Here is a 15,357-nt window from a genome sequence, read left to right as displayed (position 1 = left end):
AAAGGGAGGGAAAATGAGAAACAAAGGATTACATTTCTAGGTATGGGAAAACTACATGTGGTTGGTGTCACACTGTGGGTCAGAAGAGGGTTTTTCCTGCACTATTATTCTCCTTCCACATTATTTTAAATAATGTCTAAGGAACTTTCCTGCTTTGTAAGGAATCCAAGATTAAAGGCAGCAAAGACTCATCCTTTGCACTGTCAGTCTTGTGAGCTGCCCCACACCATCAAGCTGCTCCACATCTCTTCACAGAAGAACTGAAAATAGCCCATAAATTATCATAATAAAACTGTCTGAAAACAGCAGGTGACAAATATAGTTTTATTTTTTATCATCTGGTAATACTGTGATAATATAAACTGTATAAAGCATGATAAAACTCTTCCATAAAACAGAGTAGGTACATATTATAAAATAAAAAATACAAATATTACATTACCAAAAGGAAAGATGACATTTAAAAGAAAATATTACAATAATATAATGATACCATTTCCTTTCTGTATTCCAGAATTAATGAAAAATGTTTAAATTATGCACCACTAAGATAAGTTACTTTTATTTTCTCTCTTGATGATTTTAAACATGCACTAACTCAAACAGAAATAAAACTTATTGATAATACAAGAAATGTTATTTAACCACAGAACTTTGCATGTAGACTTGGACCAACCTAGGCTGGTGGGAGGTGTCCCTGCCCATGGCAGTGGGTGGAATGAAATCAATTTTAAGGTCCCTTCCACCCCAACCATTCCACAATTCTTAGGTGCAGTGGCTGTTAAAAGAAATGCATTGTAATTATTTCCCTTTCCAAAGATTTACTGATTTTAGCAATTAAAGTTTTCAGAGGTGCAGCTGCATTTTCTGTGCATGTGTAGAGTTACAGCAATACTGGTTGAGATGGTACTAAAATAATCTCTGTCTATGCACAGTCTTTCATTATTCAAAGTACTAAGAATATATTTTTTAAATAGCCCTTAAGGCTTCACATTCTTACCTGGGCACATTTTACCAATCCCCAGTACACATTGCCACTGTCCCTTTGCAGAAATGTGTTGTTTTAATCATGCTCAAATGCAAAATCACTGTCAATTTATGAAGAAACATTCAGGTCAGAAATACACAAACTGTCAATAATTTAACACATGGTTGCCAGTAGCTCAAGAGTTCAAGCAATGTAATTTTGAGAATTAAATAAGAAAAAGAAAATATCAGAGGTTTAGTTTTTGCTGACCAGTACAGACATTCTCATATAGCAGTAAAGTAGATTTCAATTTTTTTTTTCCTAATTCCATCTTACCCTTGAAGCTATGCCCAGTTTACATCAATTAAAAATCAATTACCCCCGCAAAAGAAACCAGTGTTTACAATTTTATAAGAAAACAAAAAGACACTGAACCCAATGATCTCCAACTAAGTCCACAGTTTTAAAAATTAGGATCTCAGCCTACTGAAATGTTTTTAGTTCTTAAAAAAAGCATTACAAACTGCTATTGGAACGTGAACATTCACAAGAAGACATGTTCAGGAGTGCTGCACAGCCCTGTGAGGAGCAGGGACGCTTCATTCAAGTCCTGTTGACTCCAGTTCCAAAGGCAGGAGCAGTTTCTGGGTGGGGCAGGGCCAGGCACAGCCTCTACGTGTGGTTGTTGTTGAGGTTGCTCTTGTTGAAGAACCTCCTGGCCTCCACACTGCTGAGGGACACAGAGCAGCGTGAGGGGTTCTGCTTCCTGTACTCGATGCTTTCCATCATCGCCTCCTTGATCACCTGCAGGGAACAACAGAGCCAGCAGGAAAAGTCACATTTGAACCACTCTGCAATGGGCAGGAACAGCCCCTTCTCCCGGTAACAGCAGCTGCTCCCACTTTTAGCGCTGCTCCATCACTGAGCAAAGGGATTGATGAGTTTTAGTACAAATGATATTTCTTGAGTGTATAAAACACTGATTTTAATGTGGTTAATAAAAATATGAGGGAGGCCACTAACAATAAAGAAGTCACATGGAAATACACAGTATTTAAAAAACCCCAGTGAAACTCAGAAGGGTAAATCCAAGCACTAAGAAAATCCATATTTCAAGGATGTAGAAAGTAATTATTATGTTGAGAACAATTAAATCTTCACTTTTATTTCCTTTGTGCTGACATAACAATTTTTCTTCACTATATTGATTAAAACCCCCATATCTTTATCTGGGATGATAAGTATACTTGTCACTCCACAGATGTTGGGATCATGATGTCATGTTTTGCCAACTATCAATTACAAATAACTGTTACTGAGTTAGCTGATAAAGAAATTTCCTTCAGAGAAAACTTGTAGTGTCCTTTTTGTCCAATTAGACAAAATACCCAAGTATAAAATCCTGCACATCATGTTTACATCTTTAACAGTCCCCTTTGCTCAGTTAATCTTCAATGGCTTTGGATGGCAAAATGGCAAAACCAAGGCAAGAACCGAGAATCAAGAACTGAGAAAATCAGGCAAACACTGAGGCAAAACCCTGTACCTTCTGTAGGGCAGATTTAGGGCTTTACTTACATCACCCACTCATCTCCCTGCAACAATCCAGGCCCTTTAACCCCCCATACTTACATCCATGTTATTTAGGGTGTTGAACTCCATGAGGTCATGGAGCCTCTTGAAAGCCTCATTAGGATACTGGAAGTTGAAGGTAGAGAAAGGTGTATCTGGATCATCAAAAATATCAAAGTCTGCAAAATCCTTCTCTTCTTGTGTTTCTCTGGGAACGCCTGCACAGGACAAATACAAAAATTCTATCCAGATGCTAGGGCTGAGGATTTATTACCTTATTTTTAACAGTTCCTTTGAATTATTTCTCTAAGGACTGCAGACAAAGCTTGAGTTGTTTCAGAGGCAAAACATTCCTAGTACATAACCATCAAGTGATTCCAGAGGAACAGATGGATTCAGCATCAGGACTTGTGAGCTCACCTGGAGCTTTGTACTTCCTGAAGTTGATGTTGGCCAGAACAAAGTGGATGATGGTTGGACAGTCCTTCTCCGAGGAGGTGTCCTTTGGTTTGAAAACATAGCACTCTTTCATGCCCTCCCGGTCAAACACGTTGGGGTCTATCTTGGGGAAAGGAAGCTTGTTCATTTTGGCCCATTTTTCAGCCAGCAGGATTTCCTGGAAAGAGGAGAATGACGCAGGTGCATAAAAGCTTCCACTGCAAAGTCAAGAGGTTTGCAGAGACAGGGATCATGTGGGCTGGTTAATGTAATCCATAAATTATGAAGTCTCCAACACAGGAAGACATGGAGGGAGTCCAGAGGAGCCACCGGGATGATCGGAGGGGTGGAACAGCTCTGCTGGGAGGAAAGGCTGGGAGAGCTGGGATTGTTCAGCCTGGAGAGGTGAAGCTTTGGGGTGACCTCACTGTGGCCTTCCGGGACCAGAAGGAGCTGACAGGAAACATGAAGAGAGACTGTTTACAAGGGATGGAGTGACAGGACAAGGGGCGAATGGCTTCGCACTGGCAGAGGGCAGGGCTAGATGGGATATTGGGAAGAAATCCTTCCCTGTGAGGGTGGTGAGGCCCTGGTACAGGTTGACCAGAGAAGCTGTGGCTGCCCCATCCCTGGGAGTATTCGAGGCCACGTTGGACGGGACTTGGAGCACCCTGGGCTAGTGGAAGGTGTCCCTGCCCATGGCAGGGGTGGGATGACGTTAACATCCCTTCCAGACCAAACAGTCCTGTAGTTCTCAGGACTAATCAAGTCCATCTCAGCGCAGATGACTGAGCAAGACCAACTGATCACCTCACTCACCCTGCCCAGGCTCTACCACCTGCCACATGATTCACAGGAAGGAATGTGGTCTGCCCCAGAAACCTGGGGGTGAATTTACAGAGCTGACAGTGAGGGAAAAGCCATCCATAATTTTACTTTGCAAAGCAGTACCAGTGCTGTGGCAACCACAGAGAGCTCCTAAACACCAGGCCACACATGGTTGTACTCAGAGTCAATCCCCACACACAGCAGCCTCTCAAAGCACACTGTGTGAAGAGCTCTGGAAAACAGGCTTCTTTTTCCTCATGACAACTCAGTAAACAAGATAATTTGTAAATAATGACTCAAAAGCATGTAATGAGGGTGTGTGAGAGGGAGGAGAGGGAAGGTCAAACATCTTTAATCTTGGTTTTCAATGAAATAGGACCCTTCTTTGGACGACTGTTTTGGATACGCAAGAGATTAGGAGATAGTGGGTGTAAAATGGTAAACCAAGGCTCAAGTTCAGCTGGCTGATTTCCCAATGGAGTAAAATATTAAAGTGCTACCATAGATACAGACCCACTTCTAAAGTGGCATTTTCCCTTTGCAATGCACCAATGGGACAGAACTGGTTCCTGTTCCTGTCCTCTGCCTCAGGAATACACCTGTGTCTGACTCAGCACACATCTACTTGTGCTCCGTAAACAATGGACCATTCCCTTCAACAAAGGCTTCAGGAAAATCTGAGGCGCCATCTAATTTTCCCATCATTTTTTATTGGGTTAAGGAATCTTTTGCCTTTTGAAAATGACAGTTTAGAGAAAAACCTTCAGGATGCCACCTGAGTGCTAATTAATCTCTCTATGTTCCCCAAAACAACTCAGAAAATTGCAGCTGACAAAGACAGAATGCTAAGGGTAGCAGGGGTGACCATACACAGCCTTTTGCACAGACTCCACCTGTGGAATGTTAAAAAAGGGAGGAAAAAGATGTTTCAGAGGCAATAGCAGTGCTGTATCAGCAAATTTGGCTGCTGGGGCAAATACTTCACAAAAAAAGGAGATACATTCTTATGCAAATAGAATATTAAAGGAAAACAGACTCTGGGATTCAGTCATTTGAGTGAAAACAAAGGATCTCAAGCACTAGAAGTCTTCTCAGTGCTCTATTCTCTACAGTAACCCCAAGAGACCTAGAGATTACAGGAATTTCTCCTTTTTATTCTCCTGTAATTTGGCTTTGCAGTTGGCAGCACTCATCTCAAACTCATTTTGCTACTGCTGTTATTTTCTAATGTTTTTCTGGGGGTTTTGTCACTCCATGGCAGGTGAAAGAAAAGAATTTTCTGTTTGTTCTAACTGAAATTTATCTGTAAAGCAACAAGGAATGCCAGTTGTTTCTCAAACAGGAATGTTTCCTGAGTTCCCTTAAAAATTATTTTAAAAATCCATTTGGGTTTGAAATAAATAATGCCTCATTTTTGAGGATGGTAGAATCACTAACATTGGAAAAAACCTCCAAGATCACACAGATCCACCAAATCCTGCCATGGCCACTAAACCACAGCACAAAGTGAGAACCTCACAGTAGTCTCTGAAGTGCTGGTTTTTCTGTAACGGTTTCCAAAATGATCCATGTTTGTTTCCAAAATGATCCATGTAAAGGTTTTGGGATCAGTTGGAGCTCTGTGACCTGCAGGTTGTACAGAGTGACAGCTGTGCTTTCTGCACATGGCAGCCATGGCACTTGCTCCCTGTTTTCCTGTTGCTGTTTTTCTCTGTTCTGGATGGATTTAAGAGTCCCACTTAAACCAGTGCTGGGATTATCCTGGTGAGATGCAAATGAACAGTTAGCCCTGATTCCAAAAGGTTATTTATTTAGCAATCCTGAGATGATGCATTTCTGCAAGATGATGACATGAAAACATCCATTTACATCACAGCACACAGAGGACAGCAGCTGGGCAGAGGGAGAGTACAGCAGGGAAAATGACTTAATTGTTTAATTCTGACAGAAAATAAAACTCTGCAACCAGTGCCAAAGCAAAACTTCCATAAAAACAACCAAGCTCCTGCTTCAAAGGAATGTCATTATCCCTCTTTGCGCCAGTTGCCTCATGGAAGGCATGTAAACAGGAACTGAGGCACAGGGCAATATTCTGCCTTGATGTGGAAAGAAATATTCCAAAGCTGTAGATACAATAGCGCCAAGGCCTTTCTGGGACCATGTGGAATAGAACTGAGTCACCTTAAACTCCTGAACCCAGGAAAGGAAGGGCCTGTGTCACTTACTTTGAAAGGAGGGCTGGAGTCACTTGGCCTGGCTGAGAAATCAAAGGAGATGATGAGATCCACTCCTCTTTGGGGCCTTAGGATGAGCGGGTAGGGCAGGTTAAAGGTCAGCCCACTGTCCACGATGTGGATCTTCTTGCTCTTCACATCCAGGGGCTCATAGATCCTCTCAAACTCATCAGGATCTGCATGGAACACAGGAAAACCAAGCAGGGACACCTGACTTAAGAACTGAGGCTCTCATGAGCTTTCCAGTGTCTCCCTTAGTTCTGGAGAGAGCATGGAATTTGAACTGCAGAGTGTATCCCAGGTAAACACACCATGAATTCAAGTGTAACTAAAACTCTTAAAAACTGGAAAATGAGGTGAAAAGCCAGAACTAGAAGGGCCCTCAGGAGGCCAAGTGCAAGAGGCAGACCCAGAGGTGGCTTGAGGTGAACCAAAAGGGACAAACACCCAGGTTTGATCCCAGCCCTCCCACCCTCACTTCATCATCCCAAACAATCAATACACAAAGGAAAATGTTTATGGGATATTCAGAGACATCAGGGGGTGTCACAAGATGGTCCCAGACTCGGTTCAGTGGTGCCAGTGACAGGATGAGGAGCAATGGCCATAAACCAAAGCACAAGTTCCACCTCAACACAAGGAAGAACTCCTTTCCTTGAAGGGTGTAGAGCCCTGGAACAGCTGCCCAGGAAGGGCATAGAACTCTCTGGAAACATCTCAAGCCCACCTGGATGTGCCCCTGTGTCACCTGCTCTGGGTAACCCTGCCTGGGCAGGGGGCTGGTCTGGGTGATCTCCAGAGATCTTCCAACCCTAATATTCAGTGATCCCCTCAGTGTCCTACAACACCTGCCCAAACCTATTCTCCTAGGTTCCCTCCCAACCCCACATCATTCCCAGCTCTCCCAAATTTGTCCAAAAATCCTTAATGTGGCTCTGCCCTCCCATGACACTTGTCCGTGTCTGGTTCTGCTCATTAAATTGGGACTATCAGGTCTTGTTTTCAAACCTGCACCAGACCTAATGACCTCACACTCACCACTCTCTCAGGAACAAAAAGAATTAGTGACCCATATCCATAATTTAGGCAATGGACAGAATTCCCTGTCAGCCACTTGCTGCTGGTGCTGTGCCAGTGTGCCACTACCCTTCTCTCTAAGCCCTACCTGATGTTTCCTCTAACTCAAACATTCCCTCGGGTGCAGCTCAGGAAAAAACAATCATTTTCCCTGTGTGTCTTCACACACTATGGATACCAGAAAATGAAAGTCTCTGGATACTACTAAACTATCCCTGCTGTACTTAAAACTTTTCCCCTCACAGTCTTTTCTTGTTCCAGGCCTTACAAATATTTCCAGTGCATGGTTTTGCTTTTTATCAAAGATCTAATGCTCATATCTGTAGAGGGCAGTGTAATGTAAGGAATGCTGGATAGAAAAATATAATTATTTCTGCTACAATTGAATTTCCTGGCACCTACTTATTGACAATGATAGTAATCTGAAAAGGGAAAAAAAAAGGTATTTTTGAAGCAAATAAAATCCATCAAAAATAATTCTAACTCTTGTCCCTGTCATTTCAGGAGCATCATGTTGTGAGCAACAAACAAAATCTTAAAACAAATTCCATTTTCTTGTTTCTGTTGCTATTTATAAGAGGACCTTTTTCTAAGTAATGAGGCACCATTTCCCTACTATTTGCCTTGATTTCTAAAGGAAAGAACACTTTTAAATCATTGCCTATTGCTAAAGGGCTATGCGTGTTTATAAACCTATTTTAGAAGCAGATATATTTCATAATCATAAATTAGCATAAATGAATGAAAATATATCAGTGTTTATCAAATTCATCACAATTTAAAAAAAACAGTAAAAAACCCACGCTGACTACAGTTCACTTTAGCACATGTAGACCAATTTGGTTTTCCTCTTCTTGTTCAAAGACATGTTAAACATAATTTAACCCTTGCTCTCACTAGAACTTCTAAGGAATTGCAAAAATATTTTTGTTCAGGTTTTGTCTTTTCTTATGTTACAAAAAATAAATTTCAAAGATCCTTTAATCAAGAACAGCATCACCTATAACAGTTTGTGATGGGAGTATTATTACTGCCACACAAACTTCCTCCCAACACCGAAGAACGAGATGAATCCTATTGCTTACAGTCCATATGACCTTACAAGCAAATTTATCAAAATAAAATCACTATATTTTAAAGGAGAAAACATTTTAATATTGTCAATAAATTTATAACAGCCATATAAGTGGGTTTCAGTAATCACAGTCTTTATAGAATCCCAGAATCCCAACCTGGAACATGAATTTTCAGCCTTTTAGGAAAGATGCTTTCCTATTACCAGCACCTTCCAGCCCATCAAACAGCAAGCTGGGAGAAAATGGGAGGATGTGGCAGTTGAGGACAGGATTTAGTGGCAGTGCTGGGTTGATGGTTGGACATGATGATCTTAAAGGTCTTTTCCAGACGTAACAAATCTGTGGGTCTGTGTTTACTAGTCCAGCTCCATGTTTAGCCAGCTCAGTCCCAGCAATGGGATACACAGACAGATATTCGTTAGGAAATCATAAAGAGGGCATGTCCTAGAGACCACATCTTCCACAGATGGCAGCTCCAGTGGAATGAGGAGAAGGGCATTTGCTACTGACGTCCATCTACTACAACTGTTTCCATAAATACTGAAATAAGGAAGCAGAGATTAGGGGTTATTTTTCCCCATTGTTATGCACTTGGCATCTTCTCAAATTGTTCTGGTGTGTTGTAACACCAAGAAAAGAAACAGAACAACTCTGAGTTCACAATGAAATCATTCCTGATGAAATAAGAAAATGCTTAGCATTATCTCTGCAAATAGAATCTGTGGAAAAGCAAAGCCAAGGGTTTTACTTCCAGACCAAACAGCTGGGATCTCTGCTGCAGGCACTGCAGAGCCTAAATTCAATCCTCAGTAATGACTGTAAGATTGCCTCAGGTCAGCCACAGTTCATCCTCTGCAGAGGGTTTGGGACAACTGGAGATAGAAAGTATTATTGATATCCTTTTTGATTCACTTATTTCTCCTTTGGAGTGTCTGGCAATAAAGGAGAGTAAGTCTTAAAGCAATACAGACTTCTCTCTGCACTCAAGCTGACAGGTAAACTGCCAGTGTTAGGAATAAATATGCACAACTTAAATGCATGCAGTGCCACAGTAATCTAAAGATTTAAATTTTACACCACAGTCTCCTTTTATCTGTGCCTCTGGGCTCCTCAGCTCTTTCATGTATCAGGAAAACTCACAGCCCTAAAATGTGGATACTCATCACATTACTGAATGACTACATTTTATATTAACTACTGACATTTCAAGGGGATTTTAACTATTCTTGACTATAATGCAACAACTCACAGCTGTCAGATCTGAGTTGTTACTGCAGGTTTATGAATGTGAGCTTTGGCTAACAGCAAAAAACTGCAGTCATGTCAAACTTTTCCCATGTTAACCCACAGAAGTTTCAGGCACTCCAAAGTAATTGTGTCAGAGGTGCAGGGCTCTGTCAAACCAGCATTTTGTTTCCATCTAAATCAAATCCCAGGAAGTTGATAGTTGATTCAGAAGACTATCCACGTGTCTTAATTATGCAAAATTCTCATCAACTGTCATTTTTTCCAACCATAAATTTCCTACCCACTTTCCTGCCTCTTTTTCTAAGTACTCTAAATATTAAGACTACCCAGTTGTAAACACCTCTGAGATGACAGAAATATTTAGAAAGTGGAATCCAGATGGAAATTACTCTTCAAGCCCTGCAAGGGATTTGTTACATTAACAAATACACATTAGAGTATGGCTGCTACTTAAGCTTTTAAATGACATCTGGTATTTACTGTTGTTTAATGAGGGGTTGGGACAATCTCCTTCCCCTGAATAAGAAATGAGTGCTGAGGAGAATGTGCTGTCACCAGGGATGATTGGTAGGACTGTGCTGTGAAGAACATCCTGGAAAGAACACCCCCTTCAGAGAGCTGTAGTTGTTCTTTGCTTGATGGATCACAGAATCATGGGATGGGATGGGATGGGATGGGATGGGATGGGATGGGATGGGATGGGATGGGATGGGATGGGATGGGATGGGATGGGATGGGATGGGATGGGATGGGATGGGATGGGATGGGATGGGATGGGATGGGATGGGATGGGATGGGATGGGATGGGATGGGATGGGATGGGATGGGATGGGATGGGATGGGATGGGATGGGATGGGATGGGATGGGATGGGATGGAAGGGACCTTGAAACTGCTCAGTACCACCCCTGCCATGGGCAGAGATGCCTTCCACTATCCCAGGCTGCTCCCAGCCCTGTCCAGCCTGGTCTTGGACACTTCCAGTGCCAGAAGAACACTAAGAAATGAACTACCTTTCACTGAGCAGATTGCAGTGAACACTAAGGCAAAGGCTCCAAAATCCTAACCTAATACAATTATTCTTCACAGCTACTGTCCCACACACCACATCCCTCATGGAGTAGGGGAAGACTTCGAACTTCTTTTGCAAATTCATATTTTTTTAAATTCTTATCCTCTATCTGCACTCTTGCTTAAGCCAATATGAAATGTGGATGCACCTGCATATCAGGGACCATGGAATGGGAGTGGTTTGTCAGGTGGATTCACACTGGGAAGAACATGGTGTCAGCAAAGTAAGAATCTATCAGCTGTGTCCGGGCAGGGTCAGGCTGCAGCTTAGGGAAAGGTTCTTCCTCTAGAGAGTGGTCAGGCTCCCCTGTGAATGGGACCCAAGACTGCCAGAGCTCCAGGAGCTTTTGGACAACACTCTCAGGGATGCACAGGGTGGGACTGTTGGGGTGTCTGGGCAGGGCCAGTGGTTGGACTCCATGATCCTGGTGGATCCCTTCTAAAATTCACTGATGCTGTGATCCTACAAGTGAAGAAGTGTATTGCCTCCAGGGGTTTTTCAAAAGACAAAGACAGCAGATGAGCTAAAAAGGTTTTGCAACAGGGAAGCCCTGCAGGAGAACAAGGAAAGATTTCATTTCCACCAGCAGGCTTAGAATTATTAAGAACCAAGGAAAAACCTGGATACCCTTTGAGAAGGCAAAGACAGTGAGAAAGTGGATGTAACAAAGGGCACCATACAGAAAAGCAGTTTGGTCCCCTTCTGCCAAACGAAGAGCCACTGTCCCTCTAGTGGCTGTTTCACATGCTGTGTCAAGGGACAGGGCAGGGAGCAGACAGAAGTCACTGTGTGATGCCCTTTGAGCCTCCCAGTCCCCTCATAAGCTCTACTGTTGAACAATCCCCATGGTGCTGTTTTGACCCTCCTGGTGTGATGTTACCACGCCAGCAACTGCTGGCTGCCTCTGGCTTAATTAAAAACCAAACACAGCACCAGTGTTCTGGGAACTGACCTGCGACTGCTGCTGGCTCCTCCTCTTCGAGGGACTCCTGGGTGAGCAGCTCTGCCAGAGGGGAAAGGGGGTAGCAGCTGTTGAGGTTGAGCCCCAGCATGAAGTTGTGCACCTTGCCAGCACGGCCCTCGCGCGTGTTGAACAGGGCGCTGTCCCCCACCAGGGCCATCAGCATGCGCTGCACCCAGCTCTCCTGGCTGCTCTCCTGCAGCCTCTCCTGGCACTCCCGCTTTGCCTCAGCGCCCTCAGTGCCTGCACACAAAATAGAAAACACCCAGCACTGAAACATTTATTTTATATAAACAGGTATTTAAACATAGAAAGTGTAACCTCAGCATTTCAGGGGTATAAAATAAAGGACCTTCGAAAATACAAAACTTCTTTCAACAAGCCAGGGGCTGGATGATGGAGCTTTGCCACAGTGATTTCAGAGGAGTGCAGAGAATCCATTCTTTCAACTTCACAGCCCTGTGAAACCTTTCATCTACACCACAATAGTGTGGATGTGTTCATCAGGAAAATAGACTGGGAACATTAGATGACCTGAGCAAGACTTAATTAGTCTGAGGGCTTTCTCTGTAAGCTCTGCTGGGCTCAGGGACAGACCTGAGCTAATATGATCCACACTTGATGTAGACATAAATTCATCTGGATGTACATTGACAGCCTTCTCCATCTTTCCTGCCTATTACAAATCCAGCTTTCCTCAAGAAAGCAGAGTTAGTCTGCATAAAAGATAATGTTATAGCATAGGAATTCTAAAATACCTGACATTATCATTACAGTAAACTGTAAACTACAATTAATATATGGCTTTAATTAACTAGAGAGTACAATGAAAGATCCAGACTTAGATGTCAGCAGTTGGAGCTCGCAGTAAAAATTACCTGGACTGGCACCACCCTGCATTCATTCACCTGTCAAAACTTGACTTTTTGGGGTGTTTTGGATAAGAAAATAATTCAGACTCAACCTTGATACTTTAAATCCAGCTTTTAACTTCCCTCTTTAACCCAAGCTTTAAAGGAGCTGAGCTTCATATAAGTAGAGAGAAAACAAGCATCAGAGAAGTCCAACATCTCTCCAATAACATTCTATGAAGTGAGAAGGATTTCCAAGTGTTTACAATCCCAGATTTGTTGGTTGTTCACTATGGCTACAAACTAGGAGAGAAGTGTGTTTGGTGCTGGCTGTAGTGTCTAAACAGGAAATCCACAAATAAACACAAAACCTGGTACCACCTACGGTTTTACACATAAGGGGACTTGAAGAGGCAATCACTGAGCTGAGCTAATGACATAATTCAGTGTCTCACCACACAGGATTTTCTTTTCTTCTGTAGATACTGAAATCATAAACAGCTGCATTCCCATGTTTGCTCCACTTGTTAAAAATAAAACCAGATTTTTGCAGGTGAAAATCATCCCAAAAATATCATCAAATACAGAAAGCTGACTAAGACACCAGAAATCTCCAGGTACTTTAGGTAATAAGAGATAATTGTAAATAAACTTTTCTTCCCACTGCCCAACATTCCCTTTGTGGTTGTGCCTCTTCTGGGCACCTGGATTTGGGCATTGTTACAAACATTGTGCCATGCATGAGGAATTTCCTGTATCAGATGGCATTTGCAAAGGTCCTAGAAGACACCTGTGAATGTTGGAAATACACATTAAACCATTCTCAGGTAAATATTGGATCAGGAAACCCTTGAAAACAATGGATAGTGTTGGTTTAGGGGGCTGGCAGCAATTCCTAGGTGCCTCTGAGCTCAGCAGTTTGCTGGAAACAGATTTCTGGAGAGCTCTGGCCCAGCAAACAACATTTTTGGTGTTTCCACATTTATGTGGAATTCCAGACACATGTGAGAAAATCACCTGATGATTAGCTTGAGCAGGAGACATGAAGTGAAGCCCAGAGCCTCCTGGGGTCTTTTGTTCTCTCTTTTGCTGAGGCACACCACAGCTGATGGAAAAAGGAAACGATGAAATGAAATCTGAGCATTTTCTTACCTTTTGGATGCTGTGATTCATCTTCACTGTCTGAGCTGTCGTTGCTCACAAGGTGCTTTAGCCTAATATTTTCTGTTGAAAGAAATATAAATTCCTTTAAACTTCTGGGGTTTAACTGGCAGAACAGTTAAGAATTTCAAAACAATCTGAGTCATAAAATTTTCATCATCTTTGTAATAGAAAACAGAGCTGTGGACATTAGAATGTGAGCAGCAGGTATTGGATTTAGCCTGCAATTTTTGGGCTGAAAAAGAAAATGTAACCCTAAAACAGTACCTCCCACTCCCCTCTACATCATATACCTGACACACCTTATTCACCTTCATTAAAATGTAGATGTTTAGTTTCTGTCCTCTCAGTAGCTCTTATTGAACTAGGAAAACATTACAGTGGTGCCAAGGTGGCACTGGGATATCTCCAGCTCTGGTCCAAACTGTGGTTCAAGTCACATGAGTATTTTTACATCTGATCCCACTTCAAAGAATATTTTTGAAATTATATGTGAAATGAGTCACAGATGACAGATAACATTCTATGTCTCACAATCTTTCAAAAGCAGACTTTTCCATGATCACATTTATTGATGGGGATCCTCTGTGAGGAGGTGTTAACACTCATGGGTTGTATCAGAAATAGGAACCTGAAGGTCTCATTCTCATCCATAAAGAAGAGATTATCAAACAGCTGAATTCCATCCATTAGGAGGCAGACAGAGGTCATTATTTAAAAACTATCTCAATCTACATTTTCTCTTCTTGCTCTTCAGAAAGATCTGGCTGTCTAGGACAATTTATTTATTGGTCAGATCTTCCCCTGTAATGCTGCCTTCTCAATAGGAAACAAAAACATAAAAACCCTTTCATCATTAACTACATTCTCAGATAAAATTTGATAAAGTCTATCCAAACCAAGCCACAACTGTTTCTTTACAGTCATCTTGCCATTTGTGTGCCAGGAGTGAAATCAAATTTGCAATCAATTTGCAAGCAAAGGACCAGATACCAACAGGCTTTGATTAGAATGGAGCAATTTAACAATCCAGAGATAAGAACGTTCAGGTGCATTTTGCTAATCCCTTTAATAACACAGCCCAATGTCAAGAGACTACACAAGTAACTATCAAATGCTTGTCAGCTTCTGCTCTCCAAAAATTACACAACATAAAGATAGGATTCTATTAACTACCAGAAAAGAGCTGGATAGATGCATGTAACTTTCAGCAGTTATGACTGACCAGAAACAAAATTGAAAGAAAGGAAAGAACATTCCCAATGCTCATTCCCCACATCAGCAGCATCCAGCAGTGCCAGCAACTAAAGGTAATTAATTCCACATTCTTAAATGACTACCAGCAGTGCCATCCTTTCACAGAGGGAGAATCTTCCTAGTAATTTCTCTGCATAATGGAATTATTTACTAATTGTACCTAGTTCTTCTTCCATGGTGGGCCCTTTATTCTGAGAATTGGAGACACCAAGGACTCTGTTAAATAAGATTGAAAATGCACTGCCCCAGACACCTGAAAGAGAAAAAAAAAACAATGAATGGTGCTTGGCAAAAGGAAAATGAACTCCACGTATTTTAATAAGCACTATTTAAGCAGTTGTTTGCCCTCTGAACACACCTCTGAGTTTGGAGCAGGCCAAGTCATAAGCACAGATGTCCAAACCAGAACAGAAACCCATGGAAATAAGAAACAAATAAACAATGCTAATCCATACATATCTCTGAAATCTTTGAAATTAATGTCTTCCAACGAACTGAGAGCTCCTTTCAGATTGCCCCTTGCTAAAACGCAAGGGGTTCTCCTCGGGGGGTGGCAGCTCCAACAGCGGCACACACCACAGTGAGAACTACAGGTGGACACTTCTTCAGGGGCTGT

The 15,357-nt window shown here is 42.1% G+C and overlaps 1 protein-coding gene across 4 annotated transcripts in view; it reads right to left on the bottom strand.

The window, feature by feature from the left end:
- Positions 1 to 310: 310 nt before the first annotated feature.
- PLA2G4A (phospholipase A2 group IVA) overlaps positions 311 to 15,357 on the bottom strand; it is a 71,596-nt gene continuing 56,549 nt past the window's right edge. For all 4 annotated transcript variants that reach the window (XM_014260044.2, XM_088060693.1, XM_005531317.3 and 1 more), the window contains 7 exons: positions 14,902 to 14,994; positions 13,476 to 13,547; positions 11,464 to 11,715; positions 6,031 to 6,215; positions 2,960 to 3,155; positions 2,600 to 2,757; positions 311 to 1,771 (listed from right to left, as the gene is read on the bottom strand). In XM_014260044.2, the coding sequence (XP_014115519.1) occupies positions 1,640 to 1,771; positions 2,600 to 2,757; positions 2,960 to 3,155; positions 6,031 to 6,215; positions 11,464 to 11,715; positions 13,476 to 13,547; positions 14,902 to 14,994 (1,088 nt within the window). In that variant the 3' untranslated portion in view covers positions 311 to 1,639. The remainder of the gene's footprint in view (positions 1,772 to 2,599; positions 2,758 to 2,959; positions 3,156 to 6,030; positions 6,216 to 11,463; positions 11,716 to 13,475; positions 13,548 to 14,901; positions 14,995 to 15,357) is intronic.

Source organism: Pseudopodoces humilis, chromosome 10 (assembly GCF_049639895.1).
Source record: "Pseudopodoces humilis isolate 2021_Gansu_Grassland_sample_001 chromosome 10, ASM4963989v1, whole genome shotgun sequence".
Taxonomy (NCBI): domain Eukaryota; kingdom Metazoa; phylum Chordata; class Aves; order Passeriformes; family Paridae; genus Pseudopodoces; species Pseudopodoces humilis.
This window is presented reverse-complemented; position numbering and strand designations above follow the sequence as displayed.